At 38.2% G+C, this 19,616-nt stretch overlaps 1 protein-coding gene across 3 annotated transcripts in view; it reads right to left on the bottom strand.

The window, feature by feature from the left end:
• The window catches only part of slc12a1 (solute carrier family 12 member 1), a 157,041-nt gene that overhangs the window by 16,071 nt on the left and 121,354 nt on the right, over positions 1–19,616 (bottom strand). For all 3 annotated transcript variants that reach the window (XM_059946047.1, XM_059946045.1, XM_059946046.1), the window contains 4 exons: positions 13,150–13,232; positions 8,351–8,506; positions 4,626–4,748; positions 3,580–3,691 (listed from right to left, as the gene is read on the bottom strand). In XM_059946047.1, coding sequence (XP_059802030.1) covers positions 3,580–3,691; positions 4,626–4,748; positions 8,351–8,506; positions 13,150–13,232 — 474 coding nt within the window. The remainder of the gene's footprint in view (positions 1–3,579; positions 3,692–4,625; positions 4,749–8,350; positions 8,507–13,149; positions 13,233–19,616) is intronic.

The raw sequence follows: 19,616 nt of genomic DNA on the forward strand, positions 1-19,616 counted from the left end.
ACTCCGCTATTTAAGAAGGGGGCAAGGAAGCAAAAAGGAAATTATAGACCTGTTAGCTTGACATCGGTGGTTGGGAAGTTGTTGGAGTCAATTGTCAAGGATGAGGTTACAGAGTACCTGGAGGCATATAACAAGATAGGCAGAACTCAGCATGGTTTCCTTAAAGGAAAATCCGGCCTGACAAACCTAGTGCAGTTTTTTGAGGAAGTTACAAGTAGGCTAGACAAGGGAGATGCAGTGAATGTTGTGTATTTGGATTTTCAGAAGGCCTTTGACAAGGTGTTGCACATGAGGCTGCTAAACAAGAGCCCATGGAATTACAGGAAAGTTACATAATGGATAGAGCATCGGTTGATTGGCAGGAAACAAAAAGTGGGAATAAAGGGATCTCATTCTGGTTGGCTGCCAGTTACCAGTGGTGTTCCACAGGGGTCTGTGTTGGGGCCGCTTCTTTTTACGTTGTTTATCAAGGATTATGGAATAGATGGCTTTGTGGCTAAGTTTGCTGATCATACAAAGATAGGTGGAGGGGCCGGTAGTGCTGAGGAAACAGGGAGTCTGCAGAGAGACTTGGATCGATTGGGGGAATGGGCAAAGAAGTGGTAAATGAATTACAATGTCGGAAAGGAAACCGTTATGCTCTTTGGGAGAAGAAAAAAAACAGGCAGACTATTATTTAAATAGCGGAGAATTCAAAGTTCTGAGATGCAACGGGACTTGGGAGTCCTCGTGCAGGATACCCTTAAGGTTAACCTCCAGGTTGAGTCAGTGGTGAAGAAGGCGAATGCAATGTTGGCATTCATTTCTAGAGGAATAGAATATAGGAGCAGGGATGTGATATTGAGGCTCTATAAGGCACTGGTAAGACCTCACTTGGAATACTGTGCACAGTTTTGGGCTCCTTATTTAAGAAAGGATGTGCTGACATTGGAGAGGGTTCAGAGAAGGTTCAGTAGAATGATTCCAGGAATGAGAGGGTTAACACATCAGGAAAGTTTGACCGTTCTTGGACTGTACTCCTTAAAGTTTAGAAGAATGAGGGGGGACCTCATAGAAACATTTCGAATGTTGAAAGGCATGGACAGAGTGGATGTGGCAAAGTTGTTTCCCATGGTGGGGGAGTCTAGTACGAGAGGACATGACTTGAGGATTGCAGGGTGCCCATTCAGAACAGAGATGCGAAAACATTTTTTTAGCCAGAGGGTGGTGAATCTATGGAATTTGTTGCCACGGGCGGCAGTGGAGGCCAAGTTATCAGGTGTACTTAAGGCAGAGATTGACAGGTATCTGAGGAGCCAGGGCATCAAAGGTTATGGTGAGAAGGCAGGGGAATGGGACTAAAGGGGAGATTGGATCAGCCCATGATGAAATGGCGGAGCAGACTTGATGGGGCCAAATAGCCAAATTCTGCTCCTTTGTCTTATGGAAGAGGACACAAGCAAGGATGATGGCAGAACAGCAATAGCTGGAGTTTCTGCGAGAAACTCGGAAGGTGCAGGATAGATACATCCCAAAAAATAAATATTCTAAAAGCAGGATGATGCAATTGTGGCTGACAAGGGAAGTCAAAAACAACATAAAAGCAAGAGAAAAGGCATATGGAGTAATAGAGCAAAATTAGTAGGAAGTTAGAAGATTGGGAAGCTTTTATAAATCAACAGAAAGCAACAAAAAAAGCCATAAGAAGGGAAAATATGAAATATGGTCACCTAGCAATAACACCAAAGAAATTACCAAAAGACATTTTCAGATATATACAGTGGCATGCAAAAGTTTGGGCACCCCTGGTCAAAATTTCTGTTACTGTGAATAGTTAAGTGGGTAGAAGATGAACTAATCTCCAAAAGTCATAAAGTTAAAGATGAAACATTCTTTTCAATATTTTAAGCAAGATTAGTGTATTATTTTTGTTTTGTACAATTTTAGTGTGAAAAAAAGAAAGGAACACCATGCAAAAGTTTGGGTACCCCAAGAGAATTGAGCTCTCTGGTAACTTTTACCAAGGTCTCAGACCTTAATTAGCTTGTTAGGGCTATGGCTTCTTTAGTCATTGTTAAAGGCCAGGTGATGCAAATTTCAAAGCTTTATAAATACCCTGACTCCTCAAACCTTGTCCCAACAATCAGCAGCCATGAGCTCCTCTAAGCAGCTGCCTAGCACTCTGAAAATTAAAATAAATGATGCCCATAAAGCAGGAGAAGGCTATAAGAAGATAGCAAAGTATTTTCAGGTAGCCGTTTCCTCAGTTCGTAATGTAATTAAGAAATGACAGTTAACAGTAACAGTGGAGGTCAAGTTGAGGTCCAGAAGACCAAGAAAACTTTCCTAGAGAACTACTCATAGGATTGCTAGAAAGGCAAATCAAAACCCCCGTTTGACTGCAAAAGACCTTCAGGAAGATTTAGCAGACTCTGGAGTGGTGGTGCACTGTTCTACTGTATAGCGACACCTGCACAAATATGATCTTCATGGAAGAGTCATCAGAAGAAAACCTTTCCTATGTCCTCACCACAAAATTCAGCGTCAGGCATTTGCAAAAGAACATCTAAACAAGCCTGATGGCTCATAAACTGTATCCACTGCTCCCTGTATGGCCTCCTATTTATCAGTGAGATCCAAAGTACATTGGCAGACCGTTTTGCCAAGCACTTACGCTCAGTCTACCAGAAAAAGCAGGATATCCTGGTGGCCACCCACATTAATTCTACTTCCCATTCCCATTCTGACTTGTTAATCCATGGCCTCCTCTATTGCCATGATGAGGCCATGCTCAGGTTGGAGTCATACCTTATGTTCTGTCTGGGTAGCCTCCAACCTCATGGCATGAATATCAGTATCTTGAACTTCCGGTAATTGCTTCCCCATCCCCCACCATTCCCATTCCAGTTTCCCTCTCTCATCTCATCTCCTTACCTGCCCATCACTGCCCTCCGCTGCTCCTTCTCCTTTCCTTTCTTCCCTGGTCTTCTACCCTCTCCGATCAGATACCCCCTTCTTCAGCCCTTTATCTCTTTCACATAACAGCTTCCCAGCTCTTTACTTCCCAGCCCTCTCCCCCCTCCCCCCCAGTTTCAACCCATCACCTACCATCTTGTACTTCTTCCTCCCCTCCCTCCACCTTCTTGGTCTAACTTCTCATCATTTTTTCCAGTCTTGATGAAGGGTCTTGGCCCAAAACATCAACTGTTCATTCTTTTTCCATAGATGCTGCATCTTGACCTCCTGAGTTCCTCCAGCATTTTGTGTGTGTTGCTTGGATGGGGTGGAGTAGTTTACAAGCTAAAAGCTTGGATGGAGAAGACTGCCACCAACAACAGTTGGGAATAAATTCTAAAGGCATGCTGAAAAAGTAAATAACTTAAGGAGGCACACTGGGACCAGGTTTCTGGTGGTAGCACATCATCTACTCAAACAATCCATTTTGTGGCAAGGGCGTCAGCTTCAGAATAGCAGTGAAAGCTCATTTCTGCACATAACCAGCAACCTTATGTTAAAATATAAAATGCAGAAGATCTAAAATCAAAATTACAAAATTCATGATCTAAGTAGGTTGGAACTCGTAATTTTAACTAAACTTACGCGCGTTTCTCTTCATTAATACTGTCCACCTTCCCTCCGATAAAGATACGCAATTTGCAACCAGACCATTTTTTCCGTGTTGTTAACAGATAAGGAATAAGAATAGTCAAGCCTATCAGAGCAAAGACACTGGGATTAATAATTGAGATTGATTGTATAAATATTCATGTAATATGCTTACTTTCATAAAGATTAAAATCATTTTGTGTATTCGAATTACACCTAGGCTCTAATAGCTGACTTTAAAACTGTAAGCATTATCAGAAATACTTCCAATATTTTTATCAAAATATTTTCACTATTTACATTCATTATTTATAAACTCCTGGATACCAACTTAGTAAAATTAAGGAACTGAACAGGTTTCATAAAATAAGTATCTTCAGCATTAGTATTCCTGATGAATTAAAAGATGATGCATTTGAACCACATTCTATAAGAGTGCATAATCTACAATAGCACTTTAGTGCAGGACTGATATAGTGTTGAGCCCGTCTTTAGCAGTGTATGTTAAATCAATACTCTGTAGGCCCTCTTCCAGGCAGATTTAAATTATCTATGGTATTACAAAAAAGTTGAAATTTTCAAGGACTCCAGAACAATTTTTCCTCCCTTAACCAACGTATAATATGGTTTTGTTACTCCTGACCATAGGAACTTGCTATGTACTGGATGCCACATTTTCACAACATAAAAGTGACTATAGGGCCATAGAATTGTACAGTATAGAAACAGGCCAAACAGCCCAACTTATCCATGTGACCATTGAGCACCCTCCCATTAATCTCAACTCACAGCTCTTCATCCATAGCCCATTCTATGCCCAAGTGATTTGAGTGCTCATCTAGACACTTCTTACATGTTATTAGGAATTATTTCTTTAAATATAAAATGCTTTCATGATCTTAATGTCACAAAAGACATCTTAAGAAAGCCTATCCTTTTACCAAAACATAACTTTATTCAAATGAACAGAATCACAAAATCTAATATATTAGAATCATACACAGAAGTTAACTTCTTTTGGAAAATGATATGCTTCATACCTCCGTCATCAAACAACCACCAAACATCTACTGTGCCTTTCTCTTGATTCTTTTTGAATTGCGCACTAGCTTCCAATAAGCGTTGATTGAAATTTGCAGCATAACCAGTAGAGATTTTGAAGCCTGAATATGACAAAGAAATTATTGTTTTTGTGCAGCCAGTATTAGTTGCCAATGAACAGCATACAAGTTCACCATGTCCTATTCGTTCACTTTCAATAAATAAATAGTTTGTTCATTTGGAATTTAAACCTATGTCAAAAATGGTCTTGTTGATAATATTGGTTTCAAAATGGTTTGGAAAAAAATAAACTTAATAGGGCTCTGATATTTGACAGTTATATGAATCATACACACTAAATGTCTAGAGGCAGAAAAGTGCTGGACTGCAACTTTTGGCTTAAGAGATATAATTCCACTGTTCGGAAAAGTGACAATACTACTGCAGGAAATGACTCAAATATAAAACATCTTTTAAAAAGTGGACAAAGGGTTCTTTGTGATGAATGAGGTTCCACAACCAGAAAGTATGTGACATCTTGCAGAGTGTTCATTTTCATGACCTTAACTTGGATTAAATTACAAGATGGAACCATCAATAAATACTTATTTCCAGGACAGCCACAAATTTGCCATGAAATTATTTCACTTCCACTGCTATAGCCCAGCTCTGCCCAAGGTGACCTTTTCCTGAAGACCTTAAATCTGATTGCATATAGTCCATCTTCCTTTAATCTTATACTAAATGAATATAAGGCAGGAAGGCCTAATCTTGCTTCATCTATCAAGAAAATAATCAGTCCTTCTTTCCATCTGACAAACTTTTGACCAACTCCACAAGCTTTGTGCTCTATTATTGGTGATACATTTCAGGTGTTAATTAGCCATCAGAAAACAATGCAGAATGGAATACAATTTCTTCATCAATGTTTTAGTCTGCATCATGGAAGAATGTTATGAAATTCTCAATCATGAAGCATGTGTAGTTCCACTAATCACAATCCACTTCATAGGATATTTGATCCAAATTTACATGTATAATGAGTAAGCAAGTAGAGATGTCAAATAACATGCAATGTTTGATTGATGTAATATGTACAAAGTTGTATTATGCAAAAAAACCCTTCAAACACTGACTGTAAAATGATGTAGGAGTCTTTGTTAAAAATTTGTAGTCTATCTGCAGTCTGAGATTACCATCTTTCTTAAGGCAGATTCACTATTTAAACTTTTCATCCCGAGAGATCATTCCCACTCAATCTCTCTCCTTGCCAAGCTCACCCATCTGTCTGGAATCTTTACTCAAATTCAGCCTCCACCAACTATGATTTCCTCTAGTACAGACTGAGGTCAATGACACTCAATCTTACTGCAATTTTGCATCTAACAAGCTTCCTACTGGAGTGGAGTTAATCAGCAGAATAAATAAGAAACTGTTCAATCTCTCTTGATTCCATTCCAGAAGAAAGGAACCCCAACCTCAGTCATCAAGGTGTGGTTTATAGAATGGTATTTATTCATTCAAAGTGTACAACAGAATGAACCACATGCTTTAAATCCGCAAAAGCATTTTCCACCACTATACGGAAGACAAGCTTCCACATTTTAGAAACTACATCCCAGTGAAGGCAAACTTTGACATTTGAAATTCTTAAATTACCTTCATTAGGCCAGGACAACAATTGGCTGTCTGAAGGGAACAATTTTGAAATCAAGCCCTCAAATCCAGCACAAAATGCATGTTTCACAAAGCAGCAGTTATCCCTGCATGCTTCCAAGACATGGAACAACTACAGAAGGCAACTCAAATAGCTAAAGGGGTCTTCTTTCATACAAGAACAATTTTGCAACATTTTTTCAACACCGCCATGAAAATGTGCAACATCCTTATCTTTTGGAGAATCTCTGGTCCATAACAATCAAAATATTAAAAGGGCATTCAGGATTTCCTGTAACATCATAGGTTAGGTATCCAACACTGGTCTCTTCAACTACCTCAAAATCTATAAAACTGGAATGCAATTAAGTTATCTTAAGCCACAAGAAAATGTCCACCATTCTAAATCTATGGTCATGTTTTAGTTTGGGAAAAGGGAAAAAACATTTTGTACATTTCTTTTGGTTCCAAACGGCATATAGTTCTGCTACTGGTAGAAATCATAATGTGCTAATTTAATTCCTGACTTTGTATGTTTTCTCTTTAAAAGCTAGATTAAAAAAAACAGAAATGCAATTACAATTGCCTAAAAAAAAAAGCAATTCCATTGTTTCAGGGACATTTGCTTGAGATTTAAAATCAGTGAGATCATCACTGTAATTTAAGTCTCAACTGAAGTTGTAAAATTAAGGTCCAAGCAATTCTGTTGACCTGATTTGTTAAGTTTACCCAAGAAATAGGGGGAAGAAAAACTATTTTTATTTCTAAATGCCTAACTATTTCTAAATGCCATCTCTTATCTTGGTGTTGCAAGGATACCTTCAACAGCATGGTGCCTGAAAAGGTTTATCCCATATTCCCTCACCTGGAGTTGTTCGCTTATTGATTTGGCAGCGTTGCAGTTCCTGCATTTCATAGCCCAGATAGATTGTTAAGAGTGTTGTATAAAATCACAAACCATGTAATAAATAGTCATGTCACAGTGACCAAATATCACATATCCTGAAAATATTGTATTTGTTGACCGACTGTGGTTAATTTTCTTTCCAACAATTAAATATTTTACTTTTGATTATCACTTGTCTGTTACTAGCTCCAAATAGTTTCTATTGCAATAATTCTTATCTTGGATGTCAAATTATAGTTCTTTAACCCCATGGTGTAATACTTTACTGGTTTAAAAGTTTTGATACATCCATAACCATACTATAGATCTAAATTTGGATTGCACCCCTTGTTTACTCTGAACATTACCTTATCAAAATAATTTTCAATCCTGAAAATGTCTAAAGCCTCTTGATAATAACTCCCCCTCCTATTCAGTGATGGAAATTGCTTTCTGACTTCATTTATTACATTCTTTTATTTGGATTTCTGTTCTAGCAAAAAATGTGTGCTTTATCTGTCTTACAGATTCCCATTTACTATCTTACTTTTACTTCTCAAATTGCCATTCCATTTAAACATTAATTAAATAATATCAAACTTAAGAGGAACCATAACTTTCAACTAAAAATAGATTGTATTATCTATTACCTTAGCTGAGCACTATTCCACTCTCCAATCCTACCTTATCTGTTGCCTATGCTAGTTTTCATTCACCATGTGCAGCAAGTCAATGATCATATATATATTAAGAGCAGACTACCTGGCCCCTTGAACCTCCTTTGCCATTTAATAAATTAGTGGTTGATTGGTTGATCTGAAAGTAACCAACTCTATTCCTGCCTACCCACAGCAATCTCTCACCTTCTTGGCTTTCTTTAAACAAAATACATTCAACAATTCTGCTCTTTGTGAAAATTGGTTCCAAAATGTATGATCCATGGGAAAATCTATTTGACTTTACAAAGTTTCTGAAATTTGTTGAGAATCGTTCAGCCTCTCACAGCAAGTGGCTGATGAAATCCTCAGAATGACTGACACCTATACTCAACAATTTCTCCAGGAGTTTCACTTGTCACCTACTGGAATTATGGTAGAAAATTGGAATCATGGCTAATATTTCAACAACCTCCACCAACTATGATACAGATGATCATTTTTAGTGCACACAGACAGGCCTTACTCTTCTGAGTATTCACTGCTAATGAAGTATTTGCATTTTGTTTCACAGCTCTGTTCAAGAACTTCAGTGAACGGATTCCTCGTTTTCCATCCTCTTGTTCCTCTCTCTTAGCAGATTCCAATGCTAGTTTTTCTTGCTCTTTTCTTTGTAATTCTTCTATAAACACAAGAAAAAAACTATTGACACCAGAGCACACAAAGATTTTGGACAACCATATAAAATCAGAAGCAATGTACTTTTATATAGAACATTTTAACTGTTACATAAATATTTCTACATTATAAGTGAATGTTCTTGACAAGGACCATGTTATTTAAATTTCTTCCCAAGTCAGGATGGTCTTCAGACAATAGAGTGAAATGACAAAGCCCATGCCAGATATTAATGGTCTGGTAACTAAGTTCTGACACTCTTGCTGTTTTTGCCAGAAGATTCACAAGAGCAGTTTTGTCCTTCTCTCATTGCAGCCAACTGTCATATGGGTATTTTAAATAATGATATGGAACTTTCCCCTATAGAATCAGAATTTCAGCTCCATTTTCTTTAGACATCACAATGAAGCACAAGTACACTGAAGCATTCTACTATACTTCTACTGACCAGATTATGCATTGCACCATTTTTTAAATAATTTTGTAAATGTTCAGCTGAATATCTGCCAATGTACTAATTAGAAGTATAACAAGACTCTGTTCTATGACTGCCAATGGAAGTTAAGTACACTCAAAGAATGGCAACACTTGAGGTCATGTAATATATTGGAGCCAGTTGTATCTGACGACAGAAGAACTACATTTTTACTGGCTAATAGGCCTACATTAGAAAAAACTGATGAACACAGAATCCTTACTTGCAAGGAACAGCATATAGATTTTAAATCCTGTCACTTACTCCTCATGATGAACTACCTACAATCTTTGGTACTTCCTCACAAAAAACCAAAGATTTCATTCCACCACACATCAGTGATTTAAAGAAAGGGGCCTACTCACTTAAGCATAGAGGAGGCTGGACACTGACCTGAAATTGATTACTGAACTTTATTGATATATTATTGGGGCAAATTATGTTATTTTTGTTTGCTTTCAGTTAAAGCATACCAGTTGCAAAACAAAGGCTGAAAATTTGGTTGTCTGCTTCAGTAACAGTGATCAAAGACTGACTGATGACTGGGGAAATGCAGTTATCATACTTTTGCTTTTGATAAATAATGGTCATCCCCGAAAAGCATCTGTGAAAAAATCTCCTTAATCTCAGAGATTTCTGCATTAAACTTAATGATTATATCATTCTACAACAGTATCAATGTTGATTTGAGTAGTATAGGAGACCACCTTTCTATTATCATACTGTTTGGAAGAACAGATTCTGTGAGCCATCGTATCAGTTCATTCTTGAAACAATATTATCAGTTAGAGACTGAAAAGAGTTTTATAAAAATGTTGTTGACTCAATAGTAAATAGTAACTCAGTGTGCTCCATAAATCATTGACCGATGAGCTGTGGCACTATGAAAAAAATTGCACTGCACTGAAAATGCAAAAACTTCCAACCATTGAATTTAAGAAAGTAAATGTACTAACATTTACAGATAACTTAAATATCAATTTACTTAAAGGATTCCCAAAAAAATGTTGTGGTTTATCTTGGAATTATTTTACTTGGAAGAAATGAAAGCAGGGCAGAATAAAAATACAGTACTTGCAGTTATCACTGCTTTAATCTTAGTCTAATCCCACCTTCCACAGGCAGTTTTAGAGCAAGTAGTTTGTCATGGAACAGGTAGTACACTTTAGTACAGAGTTGCACAAAAATGCTAGAACATATGCATGAAGCAGCCAGGAAAGGCATCAGTCATGACCTTTAGAGCTAGGACAAGATTAGCACGGTCAAATGGGGAGACAATCTTGTCTGACTGCTTAGTGAAACACTGCAATAAAATCTACCATTCCCACCTGCCTCGGTTACCTTTGTAGTCATTATATTTTATATAAGTGCTTACATTTCTTGAATTATGATTAATTCAACTAATTTTTCTATTCATGCTTTCACTATTCAACCAAGCCAATTTTTATGCTTACTTTATTATACTCTATTTTCATTGCTATGCACAGGCCCAAATACTTGAGGTTAGCCTCATGCTATCTGGAGCTTTTTTCCAATCATCTACATATGCTTGCACATTCAGAACCAATCATGTCTGTAAAAATACAGTGATCAGTTTGGGTCAAATAACTCCCTACAGTGCATTATTTTACACCGCTTCACCTTGTAATTTCAAAACCAATCACTGCTTATATTAAACACAAGAAATTCTGCACATGCTGAAAACCCAGAGCAATACATACAAAACTGCTTGTATTGATACATTCATTTGAAATAGTCAGTGACTGGTATAATTTTCTTTTAAGTATTTAAATATTTTAGTGCATTTAATGCATATTAATTTTTATTAATGAATAGAACATTGTAGGGCATAAATGCATTTGTACAAAGGATAGAACCCGAGTGGTATCTGCATTTTTCAAATTATCTGTGAGAAGTTTATACCCCCAACTCTTGTAGATAACTGGGCTTAATATTTACATCCATTATTATTTAATTGACTTGAAACTTTCAATAATAGCCTTTCAAATAAAACATTTTGAGGACTTCTACTATTTTAACCATTTTACTCCAATGATCCAATGATTGGCTTTAAAATTTTCCAACTTTATAACTACGAATGGATCTTAAATAAAAGAGAATGTTAGCAACATTCAACAGGTCAGGTAGCATCTTTGAAAGAGAAACAGTTAATGTTTCAACTCAAAAAGCCTTCCTCAGAACCAATTAGATCCATGCTGCACAGCTCTAACATATTTCTATATAAATATCCTCAAAACAATGACATTTATTACAATGAGATGAAAGATTGACACTAAAAATCCACCAAGGTTTTGGCTTTTAAAATTTCGGTATTATTTACTCTTCTTGACCCAAATTCAAATGATGAATGGCTGCTCCAAAACATACACTGAGTAAATGAATATGAAATCACTCTTATTTCCAAGATATAAACCAACAGTGACTGTTTAAGAGGATCACACATAAAAGGAACTTCACATTCTGCATGCCCAAAAGTCAAGCGACAATTCAAAGGTGAGTGTCAAGAATGGTCATTTGATTTTGAACTGAGATTTGCACCTGGCAGTTGTTTTCTTCTACATTTTAGGAGTTAATTAACGTTAAAGCATTACAAAGAATGCAGGAGAGATCCACCAGCATATTACAAGAAGTTGGATGGGCTGGATTTGTTCTTGCTGGAGTATAGGAAGCTGAGTAGTGACCTCAGAGATTTATAAGATTAAGAAGAACATAGATAAGGTAGATAGTAATTTTATTCCCTAGGGTAGGAGGGTTTAAAATAGAAGGTATAGTTTTAAAGTGAGATGAGACCTGAGGGGAGGTTTCTCACACAGCATGGTGGTTATACAGAACGAGCTATTAGAGGAGATAAAGACAGATACAATTATAACATTGAAAAGCCATTTGGACAGGTACTTGGATAGGGAAGCATAATGGTACAGACCTAATGCAAGCAAGTGGATTTAACAGAGACATCATAGCTCGCAGGGTTAGTTGGACTGAAGGACTATGACTCTATACCCTATCCCCTTTAATCTTCTTGCTCTTTACCTTAAGCATATATCATCAAGTCTCTAGATAACATCATTACGGGAAAAGAATTCTGAGGTCTCCCCTCCCCACAAGGAAAACAAATACAGCCTATCTGATCTCTTCTCATAACTGAAATGCTCCATCCTAAGGCAACATCCTGATGAGTTTCCTCCATGTTGTTTACGTGGTCGGGTTACACAGCAAAACTATAAATAAAAACGCTAGAGACTGGAGCTAAGTTAACAAGGCTTTTTACTTACAAAACCCGAACTGAACACACATATATATAGATCAGTATGTGCCTAATAGTGCATGCTCAATGCGTGTGACTCTGACATAAAGTAGTCCCATAATATACAGTGGGCTATATAGTACACTCCTCCCCTTTTAAGTGTATCAATTGTTTTGTTTTTTGCACTGGGGGCACTATGCTAAACAAATATGTTTACCCTAAACATACAATGCTTACCAATTGTTTACTTAGTAACTTAATAATATCAAGTTATGACAAAGAAATATAATAATAATTATAACTCAAGTCTCTGGGGGGGGGGGTCATCCCTGCCCCTCTGAGTAATGTCTGCCAAAAAACTTGGTTGTTTTAATACAGATTTCCATATAAAAGTAATAGAAAGTTAACCTCTGAGCACACATATATACAGATTAATATGTGCCTAATAGCGCATTCTGAATACGTGTTACTCCAACATAAAGTAGTCCCATAATATACAGTAGGCTATATGGTACACTCCACATCATTTCCACCTTCCTATAGCGTGATGACATTCTCTGAACATCCTCCAATATATTTAATACAAATAATTCAATCTTGATTTTTCCTGATGAAGGGCCTCGGCCAGAAACATCAACCTTATTTTCCTCTCCATAGATGCTGCCTGACCTGCTGTTCCTCCAGATTTTGTTTGCTACCTTGATTTCTCACCACCGACTCAATTCTATAAAAATAATTTCAACTGACTGATAAACTCTTGTATATTGTACACAACAACTGAAACATTAACTCTCCTGAGAAAGTGATCATTTCAGTATTTGTTTCTACCAGGCAGCTTTTTACTCACATTTCAGATTTGCACATGTACATTTGCTTTATTGAGATTATTGCTGCTACACAATCCTACCTTGGATTTGAAGTATTTGAGATATATCAAGTCCTTGGCTAATCCTCAGAATTATCAAACCATATTCAAAATCAAAGGCATCACTGCAACAAAAATAATACATTTCAAAATAGCAAATGCATTCTTACTTTTAGTTTCTTTGTCAAATCTAAGTAAGATTAAATACTAATAAGTACTTTGTGCATGTAGTTTCCCATTAGGTATACCTGTTAATGATGTAATGGAAAGGAGTTAGGATTTTCCATTTACCCATTCATTAAAATGGCAGAATTTAAAAAATGATGCAGACCTGACTAACCTCAGTGTCCATATTTCTAAAGTACACTTATGGCACACAGAACTTCATGCTGTGAATATAAACTTGTTAAATCAAATATTGTGTTTAAGTTTCTCATTTAAAATAACCAGAGTAGTCAGAATAAACACATTAAATATGATTCAGCAACATAGAATAAACAGATTGAACACATTTAGCCTCATAAATACTTCAGCTATCTACCATTAAAAAATTGAAGGAACTATTCTAAAAAACACTCAGTTATAAACAGCATTCTGTACTCAAAGTTTAATAATCACAGTGTAGACAAACTTACTTCAGAACTAACATGAAGAACATTGGAGAAAGTGGTATCTTTTTTTGTCATATTTATTAGCAACTTACATTTGAAGACCATAAGATTCACTTTCATTCTAAAAGCACACATCAGAAAGTCCTTTCAGATGGTGAAATGTATTAAAAAATGCAAAACCCTAGACTTTAATCATTTGTGTTCAACCTCATCATGAAGTGCCATTTACTTATAAAGCACAAGCTGATTTAATGCTGATCAAACTAGTTGAAATGATTCTATTCAAACCACAAACGAGAAAATCTGCAGATGCTGGAAATCCGAGTAACACATACGAAATGCTGGAGGAATTCAGCAGGCCAGGCAGCATCTCTTCCATTTCATGCACGTCTGCTCTTACCCCCATGCGACCAGTATTAGGGTTCCTCTTGTCCTCACCTACCACCCCACCAGCCTCCGCATCCAGCACATCCAAACACATCTTTTCCTCCCCTCCATCTTCTGCTTTCCACAGGGATCTCTCCCTATACGACTCCCTTGTCCATTTGCCCCTCTCCACTGATCTCTGTCCTGGCATTTATCCTTGCAAGCATAACAAGTGCCACATCTGCCCCTACATCTCCTCCCTCACTATCATTCAGAGCCCCAAACAGCCCTTCCAGGTGAGGTGATACTTCACCTGTGAGTTGCTAGGGTCATATACTGTATTGGGTGCTCCCGGAATGGCCTCCTGCATATCGGTGAGACCTAACGTAGATTGGGAGACCGCTTCGCCAAGCCTCAATGCTCCATCCACCAGAACAAGTGGGATCTCCCAGTGGCCACCCACTTTAATTCTACTTCCCATTCTGATATGTCCATCCATGGCCTCTTCCACTGTTGGGATAAGGCCACACTTAGGTTGGAGGAACAACACCTTATGTTCCGTTTGGGTAGCCTCCAACCTGATAACGACAATTACTCAAACTTCCAGTAATGCCCCCCCACCCTAACTTCACCATTTCCCATACTCTTGTCCCTCCCTCATGTTATCTCCTTGCCAGCCCATCGCCTCCTGGTTGTGCTCCTCCCCCCATGTCTTTCTTCCATAGCCTCTGTTTCTTTCACCAATCAACTTTCTAGCTCTTTGCTTCATCCCTCCCCCTCCAAGTTTCACCTATCGCCTGGCGTTTCTCTCTCCCCTCCCCTCACCTTGCAAATCTACTCCTCAGCTTTTTTTCTCCAGTCCCGCCAAAGGGTTTCGGCCCAAACATCAACTGTACTTTTTTCCATAGATGCTGCCTGGCCTACTGTGTTCCTCCAGCAGTTTGTGTATGTTGTTGAAATGATTCTATTTGCAGGAACCATTTTGTTTCATCTGTACATGTTGAATACAACCATCTAATTTCTCCTGATATATATTTACTATTGTCTCATTAATATCAGAATCAGTATCAGGTTCAATATCACTGACATATGCCACGAAATTTGTTGTTTTGAAGCAGTAGTACATGTAATACATAATAATAAGATTATAAATATCAATGTATTTAGAAAAATAAGTAAGTATAGTCGGCTCTCCTTATCTGCGAGTTCCGCATGCGCGAATTCAACCAACCGTAAATTGAGAAAACCCTGAAGTGCTCTTCCAGCACCTCTTGTTCAAGCATATACAAACTTTTTTCTTGTCATTATTCCCTAAACAGTGCAGTATAACAACTACTTACATAGCATTTACATTGTATTAGGTATTATTAAGTAATCTAGAGATGATTTAAAGTATACGGGAGGATGTGCGTAGGTTATCGTGGGTCGGAATCGAAAAAAAATCAGAGGTTCTCTTACTAAGTAAGTCAGAACAATTACATCCAGTATTATTTAGTATCAATTAGTCAAACATTTGTCTTAGAAAGTAGTATATATTTTACCTTTCTAGGCACATAAAACACTTAAGATATGTATGTATTTCAGTAATTAAACCACTGCGTTGCTTAGTAATAATTGTAGCTTTCATCGGGGCAGGGCCTTTTTCACTTTATCCTTTAAAATTGTTCCAATCGTTAACCGACCGTAGCCTAATGCTTTTCCGATGACTGATGGTGTTTCACTTCGTTCCGATCGCTTTATTATTTCCACTTTATTTTCAATCGTGATCGTGATTATTTTCATGAACAGAAATTCTGCGAATTCAGAGCTCCGCCAGGTCCTAAAGACTGCCGCACTGAGATAGGTTAAGTTAGGTCCGGGGTTCCGCTGGGTCCTAAAGTCCACCAAACTAAAACAGGTGAAATAAGGGACTTGAGCATCTGCATTTTTTGGTATCCGCAAGGGGTCCCAGAACCAATCCCTCGTGGATAAGAAGGGCTGACTGTAGTCCAAAAAGAGAGGGAAAAAATAATGAGATATTGGTCATGACTTCATTGTCCATTCAGAAACCTGATGGTGGAGGGGAAGAAGCTGTTCCTGAAATGTTGAGTGTGTCTTCAGGCTCCTGTTCCTCCTCCTTGATGATAGCAACAAGAAGAGGACATGACCTGGATGATGGGGGTCCTTAACGATGGATGCCACCATTTTGAGGCATCAACTTTTGAAGGAGTTGTGGATGCTATGGAGACTAGTGCCCATGATGTAGCTTCTTCTGATTTTGTACAGTGGGCCCTGCATACCATGTGGTGATGCAACCAATTAAAATACCCTTCACAGTACATCTATAGAAATTTGCAAGTGATATTCCAATTCTCCTCAAACTCCTAAAACATAGGTGCTCAAGCCTCCTTTGTAATTGCATCAATACGTTGTGCCCAAGATTGATCCATAGAGATGTTGATATCCAGACTTGAAAGTGTTTACTTATGATCTCTTTAGGAGTTCTAGTGTGCGTTCCCTTGCTTTCCCCTTCCTGAAGTCCACAATCAATTCCTTTGTCTTACTGGCATTGAGTGCAAGGTTGTTTTTGTGACACCACTCAATCAGCTGAACTATCACGCTCCTGTACGTCTCCACATCTCCATCAGAAATTCTGCCAACAATAGTTGTGCAAATTTATAGATAGTATTTAAGCTGTGCCTAGCTACACAGTCATGGCTGTTGAGGAAAAAGAGCAGTCAGCTAAGCACACATCTTTGAGGTACACCAGTGTTGATTGTCAGCAAGGAGGATATGTTATTTTGCACAGACTGTGGTCTCCCAGTGAGAAAGTTAAGGATTCAGTTAGAGAGAGGTAAAGAGACCCAGGTTTTGGAGACAGTTAATTAGAATTTAGGGAATGATTGTTTGAACACTGAACTTTAGTCAATAAACAACAGGTGATCCAATGCCAAATGAAGAGCCAAAGAAATTGCATCTGCTGTAAATCTATTGTGGATATGTGCAAATTTTACAGCTCCAGGTCCTTGCTTAGGCAGGAGTTGATTCTGGCCAACCTCTCAAAGCATTTCACAGTGGATGTGAGCACCACTGGGCAATAATTGTTGAGGCAGCTCATATTGCTCTTCTGGGACACTGGTATAATTGTCGCCCTTTTAGGCAGGTTGAAGCTTCCAACTGGCAGTGAAATATTGAAGATGTCCTTGAACACTCCCTCCAGTTTCTTGGAACAATTTTCAGTGACCCGCCGGGTACATCATCATCAAGTGAACCCTTATGAGGGTTCACTGCCTGGGAAGATGTTCTGATGTTGGCTTCTGAGACAAAGGTCACAGGGTTACCAGATACTGTAGGGATTAGCACAGATAAAGTTTTATTCTCCCTTTCAAAGCCTACATAAAAGCATTGAGCTCATCTGGGAGTAAAGCATCGCAGTCATTCATATTAGGTTTTGCTTTGTAGGGAGTAATGGCCTGCAAACACTGCCAAAGCTGACATGCACCTGATTCCCCCTCTAACCTCAACTGGAATTGTTTTCTCACCCTTAAAATAGACTGGACTTGGACAGTTCTGGATAACCAGTCTTGAATGCCACAGAATGCCCTGTGTAGACTATGAATCTCCTGGTTCATCTATGGCTTTTGGTTTGGTTATGTCCAGTATATTCTCAAAGGCGCACACTCATCCACATAAGTTTTGATGAAGTTGGTGACAACTGTGGCACATTCATTCAGATGCAAATATAAATCCTTGAATATTGGCCAGTCTATCAACTCAAAGCAGTTCTGTAAGCACTCCTCTGTTTCATTTGACCGTATCTTCTATGTCCTCACCACTGGTGCTGCAGTCTTTCCAAACTGCGGGCATGGGATGGCACAGTAAGCTTTCTTGATGGTGGTATAATAGTAGTCAAGTGTGTTGGCTCCTCTGTTTCCACAGATAATATGTTGGTGGTAGTTGTTCAGAGATTTCTTGAAGCTGGTCTGATTGAAGTCCCCCGTAATGATAAGGACGGCAGTTTCATGCCTACTGATTACATTGCTTAGCTCCTCCAGTGCTTGCCTGACGTTGGCCTGAGATAGAATGCACAGTGCTACCAGGATGACGGCAGAAAACTTCCTCAGCAGATAAAGTGGATGACTTTGATCGCTAGACATTCTAGATCAGGTGAGCAGAATTAAGACATAACTGCCACATTTGTGCACCACGATGAGTTAGTCAAAAAGCATACTCCATCTCCTTTATCTTTAAAAGACTGATCTATCCTGTCATAGCAGAGAAGCTATTGAGTTGGCGAGGGATAGCCATGTTTCCATGAAGCACAGTACACAGCAGTCCCTGTTGTCACGCTGGTACAGCAATCTTGCTTTGAGGTCTTCAATTTTATTTTCCAGTGATTGTACATTCATCAGCAGGATAGTCAGGAGTGGAATTCTAAGGCCTATTTCAATCTAACTTGTAGATTGGCACAGCATCCCCATTTCTGTTTTCTTAAAGGAGAACTGCACTAGTGATCTGAGTCTGCCGTCTAAGGCAGATAATCAGAATAATGGGTTTGTAACAAATTCCATCACCCTTAGGCATGTATCTTGTACATAACATTGAAAGTTATGATGTATGTGAAAAAATAAACCCTCTCACCACTTCCAGTACCAGTTCTACTTACTGGTACATGACATACTTAAGCAATTTGACACAAAGATTCATGCACAGTATGTAATCTGATATCACTGAATACAATATAGGTATTATAGTACTTTGATCTAATTCAAGTCAGGGAAACTAGAAAAACAAACACATATGTAACAGACACAAAATTTTGGAAGAACTCAGCAAACAGGCAGCATCTATAAATAGTCAATAGTTTGGCAGAGGCCTTTCATCAGAACTGCTGCCATCAGATGCTGCCTGACTTGCTGAGTTCCTCCAGCATTTTCTGTATGTTGCTCAAGATTTCCCACATCTTGGTGTTTATGTTGACCATAGCATTTCTTTCAGTTTAGTTCCTCAAATCACTTCCTTCAGGCTGTTTCTGGAATGTCTGGATCAGTTCCACTCTGGTTCAACAGACCTATAGAAATGGTATATGAACAGTGCCGCATTGACTTAAGATTAGTATCAAGTTGGCAACGGTTATGGAAACTGCATTAGCAGAACTCAATAAGGAAATTCAAGTAGAGCAGGCAGTAGCCGAAATCAAAAATCTAAAAAGGAATACCCACAAACAGTCCAGCTCACTGTACTCCAAACAGTAAGAAAGAGAAGTAACTTACATTTTTTTCTGATATGCAATATCCTTTCAATATGTGATAATGAATAATTTGGGAGTTGGTGATATTCTTTCCCAGGCCCCCATTCTTATATATGGCAAGTCAGTTCTTATGATAATGCAAGACGATGAGCAATGATTTACAAGAGGGACACCTACTACTCATACCCAGCTAAAAGAATAAAGTCAGACTCATATACACAATCAAAGCCATCAGCATGTTGTAAACATGCTGCAGAAAGGTGTACAGCTAGCACCACCAAGAGATATAGATGGTGCCAGAT

This window comes from Hypanus sabinus, chromosome 21 (genome assembly GCF_030144855.1).
Source record: "Hypanus sabinus isolate sHypSab1 chromosome 21, sHypSab1.hap1, whole genome shotgun sequence".
Lineage (NCBI taxonomy): Eukaryota > Metazoa > Chordata > Chondrichthyes > Myliobatiformes > Dasyatidae > Hypanus > Hypanus sabinus.